Source organism: Lutra lutra, chromosome 15, assembly GCF_902655055.1.
Source record: "Lutra lutra chromosome 15, mLutLut1.2, whole genome shotgun sequence".
Lineage (NCBI taxonomy): Eukaryota > Metazoa > Chordata > Mammalia > Carnivora > Mustelidae > Lutra > Lutra lutra.
In genome coordinates this window covers 41,968,884-41,990,332 of record NC_062292.1, presented here as the reverse complement: position 1 = coordinate 41,990,332, position 21,449 = coordinate 41,968,884, and the positions used below count along the sequence as shown (strand labels likewise).

The 21,449-nt window shown below is 54.7% G+C and overlaps 1 protein-coding gene across 3 annotated transcripts in view; it reads left to right on the top strand.

Annotated features, from left to right (window-relative positions):
* SYT2 (synaptotagmin 2) overlaps positions 1-21,449 on the top strand; it is a 109,384-nt gene that overhangs the window by 81,428 nt on the left and 6,507 nt on the right. For 2 of the 3 annotated variants that reach the window (XM_047705453.1, XM_047705454.1), the window contains exons 2-8: positions 13,797-13,991; positions 14,972-15,138; positions 16,502-16,621; positions 17,090-17,257; positions 17,627-17,794; positions 19,095-19,212; positions 20,169-20,302. In XM_047705453.1, the coding sequence (XP_047561409.1) occupies positions 13,814-13,991; positions 14,972-15,138; positions 16,502-16,621; positions 17,090-17,257; positions 17,627-17,794; positions 19,095-19,212; positions 20,169-20,302 (1,053 nt within the window). In that variant the 5' untranslated portion in view covers positions 13,797-13,813. Of the gene's footprint in view, positions 1-10,382; positions 10,462-13,796; positions 13,992-14,971; positions 15,139-16,501; positions 16,622-17,089; positions 17,258-17,626; positions 17,795-19,094; positions 19,213-20,168; positions 20,303-21,449 lie in introns of those variants that run through there. The other variant, XM_047705455.1, reaches the window with a different exon arrangement.

The window sequence follows — 21,449 nt, the reverse complement described above, 5'->3', positions numbered from 1 at the left end:
CCCCATGCCTCCGTCGGGTCCCGTACCTCAGGCCATCTGAGGAAGCAGAGGATCCTCTCGCCTGGGGACCAATGAGAGGTGACAGGATTGCTGCAGTGGGAATCTGCCAGGGGTCTCCCCCACCCCCAGGGCTCTGCGGTTTTGCAAGGTGCCCCAAGCTGGGGTCCGTCCCGCTTGCCATCCACGTACAGGGTCTTCCCATGTCACCCGAAGCCCTGGACAAGGGTGTGGTCTGGGACTCCCCAATTTTCTCTTCCTAGGGCTTCTCACACTCCTGTACGTGGCTGCGTGACACACACATTTACTCTCTTGTTTACACACGTGTTCACAGTGCCGTGCACACGTGTTAGCACAGTGGCACATGGTGTCACATACAGAGCCTCTCCGGTACCTCTGCCCTTCACTGTCCCGGTCCTTCAGTGGCTGCTGTCGCTTAGCTGGGCTGGGCCTGAGGGGTACCAAGCCTCCCTTGTCTCCCAGCGGCTGCCAGCACACGCCACGGAGCCGCAGTTCTGCTCCATCACTCGGCTAATGGGGCCTTCCACCATTCACCCACCTCCTCCTTTCTGGGCTGTGAGCGTTGAGTGGGGCCTAGGAATCCGTGAGCCTGAGCAGGGCTGGGGGGCCCCATCCATGGCCCCCCATGTAGAAATGAAGATGGGGCCGGCCGGCTGCAGCCTGCTGGCAAACAGTGGGGGCACCACCAGGCCGCCGAGGAGGAGGCTCCTGGGGTCTCTCACTTCCTCCTCAGAGCCACCTAGGGCCCCTGTCACCTTGCTACGGCTTCCTGCTCCTGCCTGCTCCTCCTTTCCCCAACACCCACACTACCCTCCCCACACACACATCACACACTCACGTTCACACGCTCGCCCCCTCCGACACGCTCATAAACTCATCCCACGCACCAGCGCGCACCGCCACACGCACACACTCAAACTCAAAGACCTTTGCTTGCAGCCCAGCCCCTAACCCCCGGTCCCTTAGTGGGGCAGCGCTGAGCAGAGCTGGTGTGTTCAAAGCTCGTAACGTTTAGTCAGGAAGAAGATGCATCAATTTTTAACGGTTTTTAGCTCAAAATGAAGATGTGCATTTGGCATGCAGGGTAACAGGGCCGTGCTGGGAAGTGCAGAGCCGTTCACGTGGCAGAGCAAGGAGCCCGTGGACTGGTGTCAAATAATCACTACTAAGCCATCGGGTTCCTCTTCCGAAACCAGTGCTTCCCCATGTGCTACAGGAAGCGGCTCTCCTGGGTACCCTTGACGAGGGCACAGCCCCCTCCCTGCCCCGTACACGGAGGCTCCGTGACATTTGGGGGTCAGGCCTCTGTACCCCCACTGCACCAGGCAGCCTGGGAGACACGTGTCCCCAAGCTGTCATGTATCCCCACTCGGTCAGGGTTCCCCAGCCTTCCTAGCCCGTTCCCAAGCATCCCTATACCCAGCCCTTGGAAACCCTTTCCTCTGCCCCAGGAGAGCTGCCTGTGGGTCTGGGAGACATTGTCTGGGAGACATTGTCAGGCAGCGGGGCTCGGGACCAAGACCTAGGATTCTGAGTCTTGGGAGAAGGGGGAGGGAAAGCAGCAGGTCCAGGGGTAGAGGGACCCTTTAGACTGGTGGCACGGGAGCCCCCATCGGCTGCTCTGCACAGGCCAGCGGCTGGCGGGCAGCCTGGGGAGGTGACTCAGCAGCTTCTCAGAGCCTTCTTGCTCTGAGGAAGTCAGGACCCTGGTCCCTCTCCCCACCGCCCAGGGGGTGGGTGGGCGCTCCTCCCTCCTGGTCCCAGCTGTGGTCCTGGCTGGAGTGGCAGAGGGACGCAGGTCCCCGGGGCCTGGCCGGAATGGGGCATCCCTGCCCCCCCACGGTCCTCCTGCACCCTGCTTTCCTGTGGGCTGCTGGGGGTGGAGCAGGGGCGACAAAGAGCGGGGAGTCGAGGACGCGACTGCTCCCGCCTCTCTGTGCTCTGCCTTGCTGCTTGTGTGAGGTGAGAACTCACATCCCTTGGGGGGCGGTTTCCTCACTTTTCAGACAAGGGGTTTGGACTGCGTTGTCTGCTGGGTTTCCTCAGCTCTCACTCGTCCGTGATGAAGAGTAGCCGTGCCTCAAGTCTAGGTCCGGGGACAGACGCCCTGCGCCAGGTGTGCGGCCTTCCCCTTCGGCACCATCGGGCAGCCGAGCGGGGATGGTTAACTTAGCGAGGTGCCAGGGAAGGCTCCGGAGGGACTCAGTCTCGCTCATCACCCCCATCTGCCCGGGCCTCTCCTCAGGTGGCCTAGGATTTGCTGACCTCAGCCTAAATGCAAAAGAAGGGAAAGGAGTGTGAAGTGTTGCCGTAGGAGGGATTGAAGTTAGACCCTGAGAAGGACTTTCTAGCTCCCTGGGACCTTGTGGTGGGTCCACAGCAGGCTCTGCTTCTATAGAGAAGCCGTGGCGACCTTGCCAAGTTGCGGGACGTGTGGCCTGTCCCAGGCCTCGCTACACAAGGAACTCGCAGAGATGGCTCATGTATTTCCAAAATGAGCTAAAAAAGTAATTCATTGAAACTTTATCTTCTGCCTCCCGGACCAAATGAGGGATTGGAGCATTGGTTCAATAAAATAAGAAAGTAACTTATCCTGAAGTATTGATCTTTTTAGCCTGCCCGGCTTTGGTGAGAGGCAGCTTGCTGGTTGTGTGTTTCCATCTCCTTATGGTGGTTTCTGCAAATATAACCTGAGGAGACATTAAATACATTGTATCCAGTTAGCACCCCATGATCTGGGCCTGAGTGTGGTAATCCACAGGCGTGCAGCGTCCCCAGATCATTCTGAAGAGGTTTGAGGTGGCTGTTGGTGAGTGTGTGTGCATGTGTGCACACATGCACGCTCCTGTGCTTTGGGTGGGAGGTGGGGATCAAATGTACTCAGCTTTGATGTGGGGTCAGAGTCTGATTTTGAAGGGAGTCTCATCAGGAAGGACACCGTGGGGGTCCAGGGGCCCCTTGGAGAAGCTGAGAAGCGTGTGGGGCCTCAGAGCTGCTGATGCTTTCTAGGGCAGAGGAGAAGCAGGGGAAGGGAGCAGGGTGGGCTCTGGGTAGGGGAGGCAGGGGAGGTCTCGGTGACCCCCAAGCTAGTTGATTCCTGGGTCAGCTACACAAGCCCCCTCCTTTGTGCCGTCTTTTGCAAGGCTGGGGACTGGGCTCCTGGTTCTGGAAGCCCCCCGGGGCTGGGGAGGGGATAGGCAGATTTACCTGTGTGCTTCAAAACCCAGGCACCATAGCAGGGTGCACAGCAATCTCTCTGCCAACTACTCCTTCCCAGCTCCCCTCCCCTGAAGCAGTGACAACACATGTCACCAACTCCCTCTGCATCTTTCCAGAAGCAGTCTCTGAATATATAAGCCCGTATCTACACGTCTTCTCCCCCCCAACCGATATTATGCTTACCCTCGTGCATATTCATTCTTTGATTAACATTCTCTTGAGGTTGCTCCATATCTGCACCCACAGATTGAAGCCCTGGGGCAGATTAACCTCCCTCTTGCATCTGGTGACCATGAGCTGAGCAAAGACCCCAAAAGCAGAGCATTGGAGAACTTCTGTGGGTGTTGAGGGGGTGCGAGGCTGGCTCATGCCACCTTCTGCCTCTCGTCTGACCCCCTTCCATCCTGTCGGACAGGTTGTGGTCAAGGGCATCTTAGATAACAGGGATCGCAGCTAAGCTCGGAGCGCCTCTGGCTCATGAGGAGATCACCTCCAGGGGCCTGTTGTTTCTGCTTGCTGGGAGGGCTCTCTGGAGAAGGGGGTAGCCCTCTTTGTCTTGCTGTACCCCAGGGCTCTCTGTTCATATGCTCTGCTTAACCCCCACGGGCTATCCTGTTTCCTCCCATGCTCCAGGGCACTTCCTCAGGTAGATGGGTAAGATAAGGAATAAGTCAACCAGGTTGTCACTGGCTCCCCTACACTGCCCCCCCCACCAGTGTCAGTGCCTGCTCATCCTGCCAGAGGGGGCCAGAGGCAGCAAGCTAGTAGTGCTCAGAGATCCCAGCATGGTTCTGAGTGTGCAAGGACTCTTAGAACACCTGCACCACCTCACCTGGCCCTGCCCACCCAAGCCTGCCTCCCCTCTTTGCTTTTCTCCGGGAGAGTGCAGGGGTGGGGGAGGAGGGGAAGCTGGGGACGGAGTTTGTGGTGGTGGAGAGGGCTCATTGAGTGGTGGCTGCAGCCCAGAGGCCCAACTGACTACCGCTGAGGAGGGAAGCCGAGGCCAGAGTGCTGAGGACTCAGACCGTCACAGGAGCCAAGTGTCCATCCTGAACAGACAGACAGACAGAAGGATGGCAACCAGTGGGCTGGGGGCAGAAGGGAATACCTGCGGGGGTTCTCCATCCACCCAGCTACCTAGCTCAGCTCCACCCCTGCTCCTGGGGCTTCTTTTTCCACTGTTGGAGACTCCCCCGTCCTGAGCTTCCGCTTCGCCCCTTCCCCCGATGCCACCCCCGGGGTTGGGGGGGATAGGAGTGGGAGAGCAGGAGGGGCCTCAGGCAGACTTGGGCTCCAGTCATGATGCTGACTGTGGGGCAGGCACTTAGCTGAGAGGAATTTTTGCCGTATCTCTGATGGCCGTGCCCTCCCAGGCCGATTCATGGAGAACAAGACTGGAGACCTGACTACTCAGTCCTTCCTGCCTGCCTTTCCTCCAGCAGCCTGCAGAGGGCGCTGTCGCAGAGGCTTCAAGGCTTATTTGACTTCCAGGCACTGGTCTTGAACTTTAACTTCCCCTGACAAGCCTCTCTGAAGTCTTAGAACCTCAGTTCCCACAGTGTGGCCCCTGAGCTCCTGTGTCACGGTGATCCAGGGCGCTTGCGGCTGCTCAGGGGTTTCAGGATCACACTTCCACCCCGGTGAGCCAGGCTTTGAGGGCACAGGCTGTCGGGGGGGGGGGTGTGGGTCTGCACAGGCTTCCCAGGGTTTCCCTAGGAATGAGACTCTCCCTCATCCCTTCCTCTGTCTGTCTGCTCCTGGCTGGGTCTCCTGGGGAGCCCCTTTGCCCCCCACTGTCAGACCTTGAGCCCCACCCTGCAGGCCCAGAGTGGGTGCCTCCACCCAGCCCCCAGCCCATCTCCCAGCTGTCCCGGTATTGGTGTCACAGCACCCTGCAGCCCTCCCTGCCTGATGGTGCCATTTCATGCTTTCCCGCTCTGGCGATTCTCACCAGACACAGGAGTTCACTCCGTCCTGGGAGCCCCCGGAGCCTCTAATCATTTATCATCCTCAACCCTTCCAGCTGGCTGCCTTCCCCAGGACTGCAGCCTGAGCCACGGGGGAGGCCACGGCAGCTATAAATCCCCGAGGATTGGACTTTTCCTCTTTTTCTGTGCTTGTCTCTGCCTCTGCTCAGACCCTGGAAGCCTAGAGTGGGGAAGATCCCTGGAGACGAAGGAGGTGGTTCTGCTGGAGGGAAGGAGCACTTGTTGGGGCTCCAGAAGATTCTGTTCCTAGCACTGCCAGCAGCATGGGCTGTGTGCCCTTGGACAAGTCACTTCACCTCTCTGGGCCTCTGTTTTCCACAGGACTGTTGGGAACTGGCACCCAGTCTTCAACCTCTTGTTTCCTTAGCTTCTGGTGGAATAAGTAGGGAAGAAAACACTGACCCCCTAGGCTTACCCAAGAGGGAACATAAAACCTCGTTGTTTTTAGAAATGCATACGTGCTCTAGAAATGGTTGGTGATGTCACAAACATTCACAACTGGGTGAGTTCTAGGAGACACTGCGGACATGAAAGGCATGGGATTCATCTATTCCTGACAGATGGTTGGGAGGGCCTACTGTGTACTAGTCAGACATCCCTGTATTCATGAATCTTCAAGTCTGGGGAGTGGAGACACATAAAATGATAAAATACAGCATGTGTTGGTTGGTGAAGTGCTATAGAGAAAAAAAGTGGGGGGAAGAAGTGTCAGTGGCTGGTGGGGTTTGCACTTTCAAAAACGGTCATCACCGATGACCTCGCTGAGCTAAAGATGTAGCCATGTGGAAACCTGCAGGGAACAGTGTTTCAGGCTGAGGGAACAGTAGGTTCCAAGGCTCTGAGTTAAGAGTGTGATTGGCATGCATGAAGGTCTGGAAGGAGGCCAGCTAAGCAGAGGGAGGGGAGGAGCAAGGGCACGGGCTCCGTGTGCAGGGCCTTGATGCTGTTGGGAGGACGGGGTACTTCGAGGGGGAATGAGCCACTGTAAGCGTTTTGTTTTTGTAACAGGATCCTTCTGCCTGCTGGGCTGACAAACTAGAGATGGACAAGAGGGAAAGTAGGGAGCCTACCATCCCCCTTGTCCTGACAGAAAGGCCCCCTGAGGGGTCCCTGGTGGCTCATTTGGTTGAGCATCAGCCTTCAGCTCAGGTCATGATCCCAGGGTCTTGGGATCGAATCCCGCGTGGTGGGGGAGGGGTTATGCCGGGAGAGAAAGAAAGAAAAACACCCTGGGAAGATCAGGCCTGGGAGGGCTCCGGGGCAGGGCAGAGGGGCAGAGAGGCCTGGAGCCTCTAGAGGGCACCGTGGGATTATGGGGTGGTGGGGAGAGGGCTTGGGAGAATGAGGGAGGAGATAAGAGTCATTGAGTCACTTCGGAGGGAGTGACTCTAGAGGGGAAATGGAAATGCAGCCCAAAGAGCAGCCTCGGAAAGAGGAGAAGCACTTGTCAGTGTTCCGGGCAGGCACAGGGCCCTGGAAAGCGCTCGCACCAGCCCATTTAATCCTAGCCGAGACTAAAGGCAGGAGGAACGCTATCTGTTTGACAGTGAAGCCATCTCATGCTCAGGGAGATCAAAGAAACCAGCCAGGGTCAGACAGCTCATCTGGGAATGTGCCTGACTCCATGGCAGGGGCCTGGCTGCCAAGGGAGAGGAAGGGTGGGCAGCCCCCAGAACTGTGCACACCCCCACTTACCTGTCTTGTCACACACACGCACATGTGCATGCACGCACACTGAACCAGCCTGGGGACTACTGGAGCAGTCGGATGGAGTCTTTAACATGCTTCTGGAAAGAGCCCGCCAGCAGAGTCAGGCAGTGGTGCTCCCCGTGTCTGGGAAGGATGGGCTCTGGTGTCATCTGTGAGATGACATAACATGCCCAGTGATCTAAGAGTCTGTGTCCTGCTCACTCACTGTTCCAGTCACGTATCAGATGTTTACTGAATGCCTGTGATATGTCAGATGCTGTGGTATCTGCAAGGGCACGGTCAGCAAAGTTTCTCTTAAAGGACCAGAGAGTAGAGACGGTAGGCTTTTCGGGCCACCCAGGCTCTGCCACAGCCACTCGGCTCTGTCGTGGTACAGAAAGCAGCCAGAGGGATCGTGTGAACGGATGAGTGTGGCCGTGTTCCAATAAAACTTTATTTACAAAGATTAGGCAGTGGGCTCCGTGTGACCCGCGAGCCAGAGTTTACCAAACCCTGCCCCAGAGCTACAGGAGTGAGCAAAACAAGCGTGGTCTCTGCTTAAATAGTTACAGGCCATGTAAGGGCTGGGAGAGTGAGGACGGAGCCACGGACCCATAGCAGGCCTTGGTCTGGTGGGGGTGGCGGCAGGAGCCGTGGGTGTGGTCGGGAAGGCTTTCTCGAGGAGGTGCCATCTGAGCTGGGCTGAGAGGGGTGTGCAGGCCTTAGCTCCGTGAAGTTGGGGAGAGGGGGCACAGCGGGTGCAAAGGCCCTGTAGAGTGTGTGTGTGTGTGTGTGTGTGTGTGTCAGGGGCGGTGCATGTGTATTAGAGGAAAGAGCAGAGAGCAGGTGTGGTTGGTGTTAGAGACTGGGGAGGGGAAGAGGAGATGAAGTGGATACAGAACAGGACGGCCTCGTAGGCCACGTTTGGGATGGCGGCTTGTGCCCCTGGGATGGCTTTTAACCACAGTGACGTGGTCAGATTCATGTTTTATGAAGGTTGCTTCAGTGGCACCTGCAGAACTGATTGGAGGTGGGCGAGAGGAAATACAGGGGACGGAGGATCTGTGTCAAGGGCCTGGCTGGACCTCAGGGCCTCGGAGCTCAGAAGTAAGGGGGGTTGTGACAGCCGTTGGAATGGGGATGTGGCCGAGGCCAGGGTGTGCCAGAGGTCACCTGGGGGGACCCTAGGCCTGAGGAGAGAAGGCTTGAGGGCAAACCTTGAGGCAACGGATGGAGTCTGAATTAGGATAAAAATCAGGAAGTGGTGGGGGTGAACACAAGGGAGGTCAAGTATGACCAAATGAAAGGTTCTGCTGGGCTCAGCGACCTTGTGGTCATCTGTGGCTAGGCAGAGGGCCACATCAGTGGAGTGATGGGGCAAAGCCACGGAGGGGGCGCTGAAGGGAGGGGGGCGAGGGAACAGAGACCATATGGTAGGTGTGACCCTGAGGGGAGGGGGAGACTGAAGCATCTGAATGAGGAGGGGCAGGGAGGGTCTTCATTGCTTGGTTGGTGGTATTTTAAAATGGGAAAAATCCAGCACATGGAACCCCTTCTTTTTCTTCTCTTTTCTTCTTTTCTCTTCTTCTTCCTTCCTTCCTTCCTCTTTCTTTCTTTTTTTCCTCCCTTTCTCTTTTTCTCCCTTTCTTTCTCTTTCTTTCTTTCTTTCTTTCTTTCTTTCTTTCTTTCTTTCTTTCTTTCTTTCTTTCTTTCTTTCCTGATTTATTCACTTATGATTGAGAGAGAGCGAGCAAGTAAGCAGGGGTGTAGGCGGAGGGAGAGACTCTCCAGCGGGGCCTGACACAGGGCTCCATCTCACAACCCTCAGATCACGACCTTAGCAGAAATCAAGAGTCGAATGCTTAACTGACCGAGCCACCCAGGCGCCCCAGAGAGGAAACTTTTCTTATCCCCGGCCTTGCCCTGTTTCCATTTTTGTTTTGTCTTGTTTGTTTCTGTTACTTGCACTTTGTATTTGTTTTGTATCCCTCACCAACTGCCAGCTGCTACTAATACAGTGGTGGCTCAAATGACAACATCCACTGTTCTAAAATAATTCCTGAGCCTACAAATAACTTTTCTTACTAGTGTATCCTCTACCATTGAAGAGGTTGCATGGTCCAGAGGAAAATAGGATTGGGCAGGCATTAGGAGACCTGGTGACCAGTCCTGGTAGGCTATGAAGCAACTAGACCTGAACGAACTGGTTGAGCAGGAAAGGTGGGGCTAAGGAAGACCACAGATCAAGACGGTGTCCTGAGGTCAGAGGGGTCGCCTCCAACCGAGATGGAGGGCCTGGTCTTCGATAGGAGGAAAGTACTCAGCTGAAACAGGCCGTCATGAGGAGAGGGTGGGTGGCTTGGCCTCTGGTGGGGCATTCTCAGATTTCTTTCAATGGCTTAATAATAACGGGCCAGGTGTTGGGGCCATGGAAATAGAAGGGTCACGTGGCCGTGTCCATTGCGAAGGGAGGCGGAGTGAGTTGATGGGGGCGTGTATGCGAAGGTTTCCGTGTTGAGCATCCGGGGGGCGCCCAGCTGCCTTCATGCGGGCTGCTCACCTGCGGTGCTCGGTGGTCTGGGGGGCAGCAGAGAGGACGATGCTGATAGTGTGGGTCTTAGCTCCGATTGCCATAACAAAATACCATAAACCAGGAGGCTTATCCATGACAGAACTGTCTTTTTCACAGCTCTGAAGGCTGGGACGTCTGAGGTTGGGGTTCCAGCACCGCTGGGTTCCGGTGATGGCTCTCCTGCAGGCTGCAGACTGCAGATGTCTGGCTCTCCACGTGGCGAAAGGAGCCGTCTAGCTCTGGCCTCTGCTTCTCCCGCCCTAACCCCATCCCAGGGCTCCACCCGATCACCTAAATGCCTCCCAGACCCTGCCTCCTAATGTCATGATGCTGAGCTTGACATCTCAACATAGGAGTTTGCGGGGGGGGGACTCACAAACACTCAGACCTCCTGGGGGAGGGGATTTCTCCAGGCGGTGTTTAGCCTGGCGGGCATTGAAAAGGCAGAGAAGGGGAGAGGATGTAGGGAATTAGGGAGAAAGTTATTGGCGTGCTGGACCACTCTGAAGTGGTCAGCCCCTCCTGTCTTCATCCAGATGAAGGTGAAGACAGGAGGGGCTGACGGTGCCTCAGGAAGGTCAAGGAGCTTTCTGGAGGAAAGTCAGGCTAGGCTGGGGGAAAATAAGTGTGAAAGTTGTGAGTTGGGTTGGTGAGCCTGTGACCTGCAGCCAGAAGACCACTGGGACAGGAACTGAGGGGCTGAGAGCAGGGGAGTTAGGAAATGCTCCAGGGAGCCAGCCAGGGGCCAGAGGCCAGGCCAAGCAGAGATTTTATCTAAGTGAGATGAGAGGCTATTGGAGGGTTTTCAAACACATGGCTGGCTGCCGCATGATTAGACTGAGCAGAGGAGAGCGGGAAGCTTCCAGACAGGTGGATACTGTGGGATTCCAGGTGGAGAGGTGGAAAGTGGCCAGACTTGGAAACCACTGCGAGTGGAGCTGACGAGTTTGCACACCCCCTGTGGGGTGACGGCAGGTGAGGAGCTCAGGATAACTCTAGAAAGTGATGCATCTAGAAAGTAGCACTTTCTAGATGCGTAGCTGAGCAGGTGGGCCCTGAATCCGCCCCATCATCTCCGCGCGCCTGCCCCTGCTCCTGCCCCTGCCTTGTGTCAAGAGCCATCTTCTCCAGCATCTCCATTATTCCCTTGCTTAGCTGGGCAGTTTCGTTCTCATGCTTTTTGGCCAGAAGTGGATTTAAAAGGGCATTCCAGGCTCCGGGCCCTGGAGAAGCCACTGCTCTGTGCTGTGGCCTTATTAACAGCCCCCACATAACCTCCAAGCCGCTGTTGTCATTCCCCTGTGGGGATTGCCCAAGAACACTGGAGAATCTTTCATGGGAACTTGGGGATGACATGACATCCATTATTGGCTGTTTTAAATAAATTCTCTCCCCTTCCCTCTGGAGTCAGGGTGCCTTCTAGGCTTTTACTCACTGGTGCCAAAGTGCAGTTTTCTTTTCTTTTCTTTTCTTTTTAAGATTTTATTTATTTATTTGACAGAGAGAAATCACAAGTAGGCAGAGAGGCAGACAGAGAGAGAGGAGGAAGCAGGCTCCCTGCTGAGCAGAAAGCCCGATGTGGGGCTCGAACCCAGGACCTGGGATCATGACCTGAGCCGAAGGCAGCGGCTTAACCCACTGAGCCACCCAGGCGCCCCAAAGTGCAGTTTTCAAAATGTATTTTTGTACACATTATCTGCATCCTTATAACCCTCTGACAGCTTCCCATTACTCTTTTGGTGAAGACAAAGTCTTTGCTGTGGCCTGTGAGGGTCTGTGCCTGGGCCTCCCCGGCCTGCTCTTCCAGCCCCATCTTGACTCAGGCTCCCTCCACTCTGATTTCCCTTCAGGTTCTGTACTCAGCACACTGCTTCCTGCCTCCGGGCCTTTGCACATGCTGTCCTGTCTGTTTAGGCTGCTCCTTCCTCTCCTCCTCACTTGGATATTTCCCACTATCCTCAGGTCTTGGTCAGTTCCTTGGGAAAGCATTTTTTTCTCTCCCAGATTAGGTCAGATGTACCCCATTATAAACTCATACCACCAAGTATCACTCCTTTGTGGCATTTCTCAGAATCACACTTTTATTTTCACTTAGAATGAATGAATGAATGGTTCTCACATTTGTCCTCTCTAGTGCATCCCCTGTGTTCCTACTCTGGTCTGGATCCACGTCGTCTCTGTCTGGTCTGTGGAACTAGCCCTCTGCTGGCCCTCAGCCCCAGCCTCACTTCCTCCAGTGCCTGTGGAGCTGTCTTCCCAAAGCCCCACTTTTAACAGAGCAGGTCACTCCTCTGCCTTAAACGAATGCCACCAGAGTAATATTTTTACCAGCAAAAACTTGGAAACCATCTAAATGTCTAATAGTGCAATGGTTAAGCAAATATGAGACCTCCACGGAATGGGGTGCTGTCTAGTTATTTAATAATAAAGGAAGATGTTAATGACAAGAGAAAAGGTTGGGGATGCCTGAGGGTCTCAGTCTGTTAAACATCTAATAACTCTTCATTTTGGCTCAGGTCATGATCTCAGGGTCCTGGGATCGAGCTTCACATCAGGCTCTGAGTTCCGGGGGGAGTTCGCTTTTCTCTCTCTCTGCCCCTTCCCCCACTCGCCTGTGCACGTGCTCTTTTTCTCTCTAAGATAAATAAATAAATCTTTTTTAAAAAAGATAGAGAGGGGCGCCTGGGTGGCTCAGTGGGTTAAGCCGCTGCCTTCGGCTCAGGTCATGATCTCAGGGTCCTGGGATCGAGTCCCGCATCGGGCTCTCTGCTCAGCAAGAAGCCTGCTTCCCTCTCTCTCTCTCTCTCTCTGCCTGCCTCTCCATCTACTTGTGATCTCTCTCTGTCAAATAAATAAATAAAATCTTTAAAAAAAAATAAAAAAAATAAAAAAGATAGAGAAAAGGCTTATGGTAAAATTATATATTAAAAAAAGCAAAATGGGGCGCCTGGGTGGCTAAGTGGGTTAAGCCTCTGTCTTGAGCTCAGGTCATGATCTCAGGGTCCTGGGATTGAGCCCCACATCGGGCTCTCTACTCGGCGGGGGGCCTGCTTCCCCCTTTCTCTCTGCCTGCCTCTCCGCTTACTTGTGATCTCTCTCTCTCTCTCTCTCTGTCAAATAAATAAATACAAATCTTTTAAAAAGTCAGGGTCATGGAAAAAATAAAAATTAAAAAAATTAAAAAAGCAAAATGCTGAATTACACGTAGTATGGTCTCAACAAGTCAAACACACCCAGAAAAACTTACAAAATGCTGCAAAATGTAAACCTGAGTTATCTCTGGGTGGTAAAATTATGGGAAGCTTCTCTTTCAGTCTCTTGTCCTCTGTTTTCTAGAGATGCTGATGTAGACTGAGGGCAGGGATGAAGACAGCAGGAATTTGATAGGAACGGGCAGGAATCTAGGCAGAACGAGGTCATGGAAGAAGTTAAGGAGAAGACAGGCTCAAGAAGAAGTCTTCCATAGCATAACCTTGCCTCCTTCCTAGAGTTGTGTGTTTGGATTTAAATGAGATATACGAAAGCGATAAGGTTTACAGGCTTTGGAGTCAGGCCAACCGGTTCATACATCAGTCTCAGAACTTACCAGCTAAGTGACCTTGGGAAAACTGGCTGACCTCTCCGAACCTCCATTTCCACATCTGTTAAATGGGAATAGTAATCAAACATTAGGCTATTGGGTCATGATCCTGGAGTCCTGGGATTGAGTTCCACATCGGGCTCCCTGCTCAGTGGGGAGTCTGCTTCTCCCTCTGCTCCTGCCCCTGCCCCGCTCCTCCCCTGGCTTGTGTTCTCTCTTACTCTCTCTCTCTCAAATGAGTAAATAAAATAAAAATCTTTAAAAGAATTGGGGCACCTGGGTGGCTCAGTCGGTTAAGTGGCTGCCTTTGGCTCAGGTCATGGTCCTGGAGTTCCAGGACTGAGTCCCACATAGGGCTCCCTGCTCAGCGGGGAGACTGCTTCTCCCTCTGCTCCTCCCCCCGGCTTGTGTTCTCTCTTACTCTCTGTCTCTCAAATAAATAAGTAGAGCAAAAATTATTAAAAAAAATTAGGCAATTGTTTGGATTAGTTGAGGTCATGCATGGAAATACTTTGCACCATGCCTGACTCATAGACATCGTAACTTGATAATGACTATTATTGTTTTTGTTTTACCATAGTTGTTAATATTACAGGAAATATCTTTGAATTATAAAGGGACTATTTGAATAGTCTCACTTTTGAAAGAATTTTTCCAGTCCTTTGGGTAGAGCTTTCTGTAATCAGACCCCTGGGACATTCATCTGCTCCTGTTCCCCTCTCATCTGCAGTGACCTCCTCTGCCACCATGAGGAACATCTTCAAGAGGAACCAGGAGCCCATTGTGGCTCCTGCCACTACCACCGCTACAATATCAACTGGGCTCTTAGACAACTCTACCGAGAGCGGGGGTGCTGGGGAGAGTAAGGAGGACATGTTTGCCACGATAAAGGACAAATTCTTCAATGAGATCCAGAAGATCCCCTGTGAGTGTCCCAGGGGGCTAAGAGGGCGGGGTGAGGCTAGGGTTAGTGAAAGGCCTTGTGGGCAGGGCAGGGTGGGGAAGAGTGGGGAATGCCCGTGGGATAAGATTGGCTGCATGTTTGGATTTCAGGATGGGTTATTTGGGGAGTCCCTTCAGGAATGGGGGAGAGTGTGGTCTGGCACTAATAAAGGGAAAAAGGGTTTTATATGCCCCAGTCTTCCGGGGGAAAAATAAAAACTCTTAAAGTTTAGAAAATTATCAAAATTTGAAACCAAAGGAAGATGAAAAATCACAAAACAGAAGTTATTATTGAGGTTTTCCAGTCACATTCTGAAACTACGTTAGTGTGGAAGACGGAAAATACCTCCCCTCATCTCCCATCGCTTTCTGAATTCTTGGCAAAGGCTATATGGGATCACCAGAGATGAAGGGGAGCACCCCCCACCTGTGGGAGATGGCGCTTCAGGACCACGGAGAGCAGCCCAGGGCCCGCAAGGTCTGCCAAGTTGAGCCTTCTAGGTCCTAAAGGAGCTTGGCCTGCTGGCTCTGGGTCAGCCGTCTCAAGACTGGGCATAGGCAGTGGGTTGGAGGGGCTCTTCCTATACTTGGTCCAATAAGGACCATCCCATTCTCTCCACTATAAGCCAGTTTTCCATAGATCAAAGGAGTCAAAACTCAACAGAGCCAGTGGGAAGACAACTCCACAACCAGAGTTGATGTTCTTCCTTATGTACACCTGGCTGCTGTCTCTCAGGGACCTATACCACAAGGGTAGTAGGCTAAGGAGAGAGGAGGGTATTAATGAAAAGACACGCAAAAAGGATAAGCAACTTCTATGTCAATCACTCGTGAGTGTGTGGTTCACAAAGGTGGAGTGTGGGCATTGGAGTTCATAGTCTCCACCCCTTCTAGCCAGTGCTCTGGGATCAGGGGCTGTAAGGCAGAGCGCTGCTGACTTCGGGGTCTTCTCTGTGCGGGCAGTACCACCCTGGGCGCTGATCGCCATCGCCGTGGTCGCGGGCCTCCTGCTTCTCACCTGCTGCTTCTGTATCGCCAAAAAGTGCTGCTGTAAGAAGAAGAAGAACAAGAAGGAGAAAGGCAAAGGCATGAAGAACGCCATGAACATGAAGGACATGAAAGGGGGTCAGGTAGGACAAGGCAGGGGTGGGAGGAATGGAAAGGGGCCCAGGCCAGCCATTCCAGATTCTAGAAGGTGAAACAAAGACTTCTGGGTTCTACAGCCAAAACAGCTCCCCTTCTTAGAACTCCACATGCCCCCACCTTCGTGCCTATTGGCTGCATCTCGAGTGAACTGTTGTCTACCCATCAGCTGGTGGGAAGGGGGGGCTTAGTCACATGTTAGCACGGACTCTTCCTTGAAAACACAGACGACGAGAACAATATATTGACGCCCAACGAGGCTATGGGACAAAATGTTGGAAAGAGAAACCCCAGCCTGCCAAGAAACCACCATTGGAGTGGCCCTGTGTTTTCCTGCCGGAAGAGACTAGAGGACAAAGTCTGGCTGGAGGCCTCTGCTAGGGACGGGTGGGGGACCGAATGAGGTAAAAGAATGATCACGAGGCACCAAGACAGGGCCAAGTGGAATCCGTCTCTCACATAATAATTTGGCTTATTTACCCCTGTTTTTTGACGTTGATTGGCCCGGAAAGGTCCTTTGATAAACTCTTGTTTCTCCTTTTGAGTTTACAAAGGCCCCTGTGTGCTTCACTTTTGCCCACATTTGCTCATTTGTTCTGGGAGTGATGAGGGGAAATCTCTTGCTCAAGGAATCAATATGGAAGGTGAAAGGAAGGGCTTGATTTCAAGAAGTCAGCCAGAGATTTAAGCCTTTGAGGGCTTGTGTGTGCTCGTATATTCCTGCCTGTATGCGCGTGTGTGTGTGTGCACGCGCGCGCGCCCAAAGAAAGCCTGCAGTATACAGTCGAGGTGGGGGCAAGACTCCAAGAATGATCTGGATGTAGCCCAGCCTGCTCTCACCAGGTGCTTGTGACTTCAGGGGCTGGTCTGAGCTGTATGATTTTCTCTTACATCCTTTTTTCCTTCCCTTCTCACCTCTGTGGACTCTCCATACTCCTGAATGCCCGGACTGTGCTCCTGGTAAGTCTTGCCCTGGGGGGGTGGGGCCTGAGCTGGGGAACCACTGAGGAGAGGCTAACAAGGGAAGCACCTCTCCCCCGCCTCAAGAAGTCCTAGAGCATTGGCATGGTGCCTGGGCTCACAGGACTGTGTCTTGCAGGGAGAGGGGCACACCCAAACCAGAGCCGCGTCTTCCAGACACAGGCTGGGGTCCTGACGGGCTGCCTGGGGGCTTTGAGGGGTTGTGCAGAAGCAAGTCCCCCAGGGCAGTGCCGCATTCCCACTCCTCGCTCCACACCCAGCTCCGAGTCAGGTTCTGCACAGAGGGCCTGGCTTCCCGCTGGCCCTGCACTGGCCAGGCTCTGTTCTCTCTTCTCTTAACTCGCCCATCCTCTTGCCCAGCCCCCACAGGATGATGACGACGCAGAGACCGGCCTGACTGAGGGAGAGGGTGAAGGAGAGGAAGAGAAAGAGCCAGAGAATCTGGGCAAACTGCAGTTTTCCCTGGATTATGATTTCCAGGCCAACCAGGTATAGGACCTGGCTGGAGGGTAAAGTGGGGGCTGGGGCAGAGGGCTGGGATGTGGGTGGGAAGGGGATAGAAACAGCTCCACACTCCCACACACCTCACTCCCTCCTCGGCCCATAGGCATTGCTCCTTTTCATGGAGTGGGGTGGGCTGGAAACCACAGGCATGTACCCTAAGACTGCCTTGGCCACCACTGTGCTCTAGAGAAGGTTCCCTGGCTCGGATGGGCTCTGCCGTGAACTTGCCTACCAACCTTGGGCAAATCAGTTAACCTCTCAGCTCCGGCTTCCACCGATGTCATGCCAAGTTCTTGGGGTGGAGATGGAGACCGGTCTTCCTCTCTAGCACCAGCCTGTTCCCGCCTCCCCAGCTGCCCAGCACTGGAGAAGGGTTGGTGCGTGCTGGGTCCGGGGCCACGTCTGGTGTTGGAGCAGTCCCGAGACTCAGGGCCCCTCTCGTTCTCTCCACAGCTCACCGTCGGCGTTCTGCAGGCTGCCGAATTGCCCGCCCTGGACATGGGAGGCACCTCAGACCCTTATGTCAAAGTCTTCCTTCTTCCAGACAAGAAGAAGAAATACGAGACCAAAGTCCATCGGAAGACCCTGAACCCTGCCTTCAATGAAACTTTCACCTTCAAGGTGATGCGGCTGGAAAGGATAATGCCAGTTCTCTCCCTGATCCCAATTCTATTTCAGTTCTTCAGACCTTTCCTTGGTCCTTGGCCGTGGCTAAGGCCCTGGAATGAGCTCAGGCTGGAACAATGGCAGGTTGGACTGTGGTCTTATGGGTGAGGTCACTACTCAGGCTCCTGTAGGATGGTGACATCCCACCTTCCCACACACACTCTTCTCCCCTAGACCCCGAAGTTGTCTCTCTGTCTCTACAAACTTGTCGGGAGTCCCATGGGTTAGGGGGAGTAGAGCTCAGACCCAGGGTCCCGCCCACAGCAGCCCCTGGAGGTGTGTGAGTTGCTTTGACCCCTCTCTGATCCTGCTTGTGCCCTCCAGGTGCCATACCAGGAGCTAGGAGGCAAAACCCTGGTGATGGCCATCTACGACTTTGACCGCTTCTCCAAACACGACATCATCGGAGAGGTAAAGGTGCCTATGAACACCGTGGACCTTGGCCAGCCCATCGAGGAGTGGAGAGACCTGCAGGGCGGGGAGAAGGAGGAGGTGAGAGGAGAGACCGGATGGAAGATGAATGTGGCTGCCCACCTGGGTTGCCACCTACTGGCACGACAGGGAGAGGGGGGCCTTTAGAGTGGGTGGGCTGGGTTAGGATCCCAGCTCTGCAGCCAGAGCTGTGTGACCCTGGGTACATCACTTAATCTCTTTAGACCTGGCTTCTCTCCTGTAGTGTGTTTTTGCAGGTGAGAATTACCTATTTCTGTAATGCCCCAGCACCCAGTAGACATCTGGCATCTAGTAGGTGCTCAAGTAAAGGAGAACACCATTGTTATTTTACTCCTAAGGTTCTGCTGTCATTAGGGCCAGGGGGTTCCTGACTTTGTGCCTCAGTTTACCCCCAGGGAAAGCCCACGTTTATTCTAAAAGCTTCTCAGCATGGGGGCTTGCCCTCCCAGCAACTGCTACGACACTTGGTCACTTACCCAACATTTATTAAGCACCTGTGTGCCATATACTGTGCCGAACATTCCATTTTAGCCACTGCTCCTTTCAAGCATCCGTTCTTTGTCTCAGCCAAGCCCCTGCTGTGTGCCCAGTGCAGTACTGGGTGGTAATGGGGGGAGGTGAGAAGAGACACTTACAACACCCTTCCTTCCCTTGGGGCCCCGTCTCTGAGCACCTCGTCTCTGAGCACCCTGTCTCTGAGCAGCTCGACTCTGGCCTGGTGTTGGTAGAGCTCTTAGGACCCACCAGCGCTGGGCTCTCCCCTGCCCCCAGTGCTAAATTGTTGTGGACTTTGTGGAACTCTCACTGGTCACAAGGAACCCCCACTTATCTATGTGAAAGCATTCTGGGGACAGTCACCCAAGAAAAGGGATGCAAAGTGCTTGGAAGACCACAGATCCCTCTTCAGGCGGAATGGTTGACCCAGAGCGGCCTCAAGGGCGGGAGGAATCAGGGAGGAAGACTTCGGAGACAGTTTCCCAGTGTCCTTGGAAATGAACCCTTTCCAGTCTACCACACCCACTCCTTCCCACCTCCCCTAGGCCTGGGGTAGGAGCCGGGCCACACCCCGCACCCCGAGTCTATGATCACCCGCAGCCTGTGCTCTGCTCCTCTCACTCTGGAGGCCATGGCTCCTGCAGCGCCACTCTCAGGGGCTTCGTTGAACTGCAGCAGGAGGCTGGGAGACCTCAAAGATCACAGATATGGGGATGGGGACTGGGGACGGAGAGAGCTGGGGAGGACCACTGTCTCGCCAGTCTCAGCAAAAGGAGGGTGAACCATGCTAGAAGTGGCGGAATGGCTGAGATGACCCTGAGTCCCTCTGTTCCCCCCTGGACAGCCAGAGAAGCTGGGCGACATCTGCACCTCCCTGCGCTATGTGCCCACAGCCGGGAAACTCACTGTCTGCATCTTGGAGGCCAAGAACCTGAAGAAGATGGACGTGGGCGGCCTTTCAGGTACATGCAGGGCTTCTGGCTGCCATTGGGTGGCAGCAGCGAGCCAGTCACAGCCCAGAGCCCTCCGTTCCTGCACTGGTTCGAGGAACTCTTTCCTGTCCCTGGAACCAGAGGCTGTCTGAGCAGCAGTGGGTCCTGGGGCTGGACCATGGAACAGGAGACGCCTCCTTTCTCCAAGGGTGCCCTGCCCCCACTCTGAGCTGCCAGGCAGTATGGGCTGTGGAGGAAATGATCAGAGTCTTATCTCCCAGATGAGTTAATGGCTTCTCCCAGGGAGGTGTAGGAAGCGGACGGGTTGCAGGCCAGCGCTTTTTTCTCTGTCGTGTCACCAACCACCTGGGACACTTCTCTACGGGTGGCCCTGCTGGCTCTACCTTGGAAGGGGACTGCGGGATGGGGAGCACTTGGAGTGGGACTGGCCCATGGCAGGGGGTCTGCTGGGACAGGGGAGCATGCTGTCTCTGTCGCGCCTTGCCGGGAATCAGGCCTGGCGGCTCATCCCCCACTCTGTCACGGACCGGCCATGAGACCGAGGGCACGTCATTTCCCTTCTGTGGGGCTCAGTTTCTCATCTGCAAGGTCTGGAGGGTTAGATGGAATCGGGGATGGCAGATGTGTGTGGTGCCTGTGGCATGCCTATGTCCCCTGCCCAGGACAGAGCAGCACATGACCGCTTTACTCCTTCTGGATGATGCCTTACTTAGTCTCAGGAATGGCCCACATCCAATGCTCCAGGCGGCCACAACCAGTCAGCCCGCGCTGGTCCTCCCAGGGCAGCCTTCTTGCTGTCCCTGAACTAGACACTCACTCTGCTTCCTTGGGACTCAGCCACCTGTGCCTCCGGGCTTGCTGGACGCCTGGCCCTGGCCCGGGGACGCTCGGGGGGGGCGAGGGCATTTGGTGGGAGGGTGGGGGGCTGAGGGGGCCTCTCCGGGGCCACGGTTCTCCCTGCGCAGATCCCTACGTGAAGATCCACCTGATGCAGAATGGCAAGAGGCTCAAGAAGAAGAAGACGACGGTGAAGAAGAAGACGCTGAACCCCTACTTCAACGAGTCCTTCAGCTTTGAGATCCCCTTCGAGCAGATTCAGGTGCTCGCGTTTCCGGGCGCGGGGGCCCAGGCGGGTGGGGGCGGCAGTTGTGCCATTGAGGGGCATGAGGGAGCTCACCCGCAGACCTGGAGCTGCCTCGATCGTCAGGGAGGGCTCTGGCTCTCACGGTGCCGTCCTGGGATCTCCTTCCCAGGCCCCCTTCTAGAATTTTTCTGAGATGAACATGAACTACTCAAAACAATTCTACCGGGGGGAGGGCACCCGATTGTGCGATGGGCCGGTGAGGTTGAGCTGCCAAGGAGGTGGGCGGCAGCCTCCTCCTGGCCCGGCCACTTCCCGCCTTGGTCGTCCTTCCCCCACTTTTGCTGCTCCCTAGGTCTGCTCCCAGCTCCCCCCACCGCCCCCTTCCTCTCCCCTCTTTCCCTCCATCCTTCCCTTCTCTGCTCTCTCCTTTTTCCTTCCTCCTACCAGCAAGCTTGGTAAGTGAGAGATCTGGGCATCATTTCAGATCATCTGCCCTTTTTCTTTCCTTCCTCATTTATCCAACATACTTCGCTGAGCATTCCCTAAGTGCCAGGAATTTGTGAGGCGTTAGAGAAACACAGGTGTAGAAGACACAGTCCTCACTGTCGAGGACCTCACAGTCGGGAGGGACCGCAGGAACAGGCCACCGAAACACAGGGAGATGGGGCTTCAGTGTGTGTGACTGCAGAGCACGGTGAACAACTTAGCTGAGGCTCCCTGGAGCAAGTTTGGTCCTAAAGGATGAGCCAGAGATGGGGGAGGGATGGAGAGGCTGGGGGGGGGGTGGTAGCCAGGCCAGAGGAAGGTACTGATTGTCCCCTCAGTCAGTCCGACTGACCCACCAAGTCCTCTTGATTCTCTCCACTCAACACCTCTCCAGTCTGGCCTCTGCTTCCATTCACACTGCCCCACCTTGGTTCAGGCATTCACGACCCCACCCCCCCAACCCTGCCGCAGCCCCCCAGCCAGGCCCAGTCTCCCTCCAGTGAATCTGTGTCACCTCTGTGAAGCCTTTCCTGACTGACCCGAGGAGGACGGTCACCTTGTCCATGTTCCCATAGTATCTTCTACTTACCTCTCTAGCTTAAACTTTATCACTTTGAGTTGTATGTTTCTGAGTACGTGTCTGCTGCTTTCATTAGAGGTGATGTTGCCTTTTCCC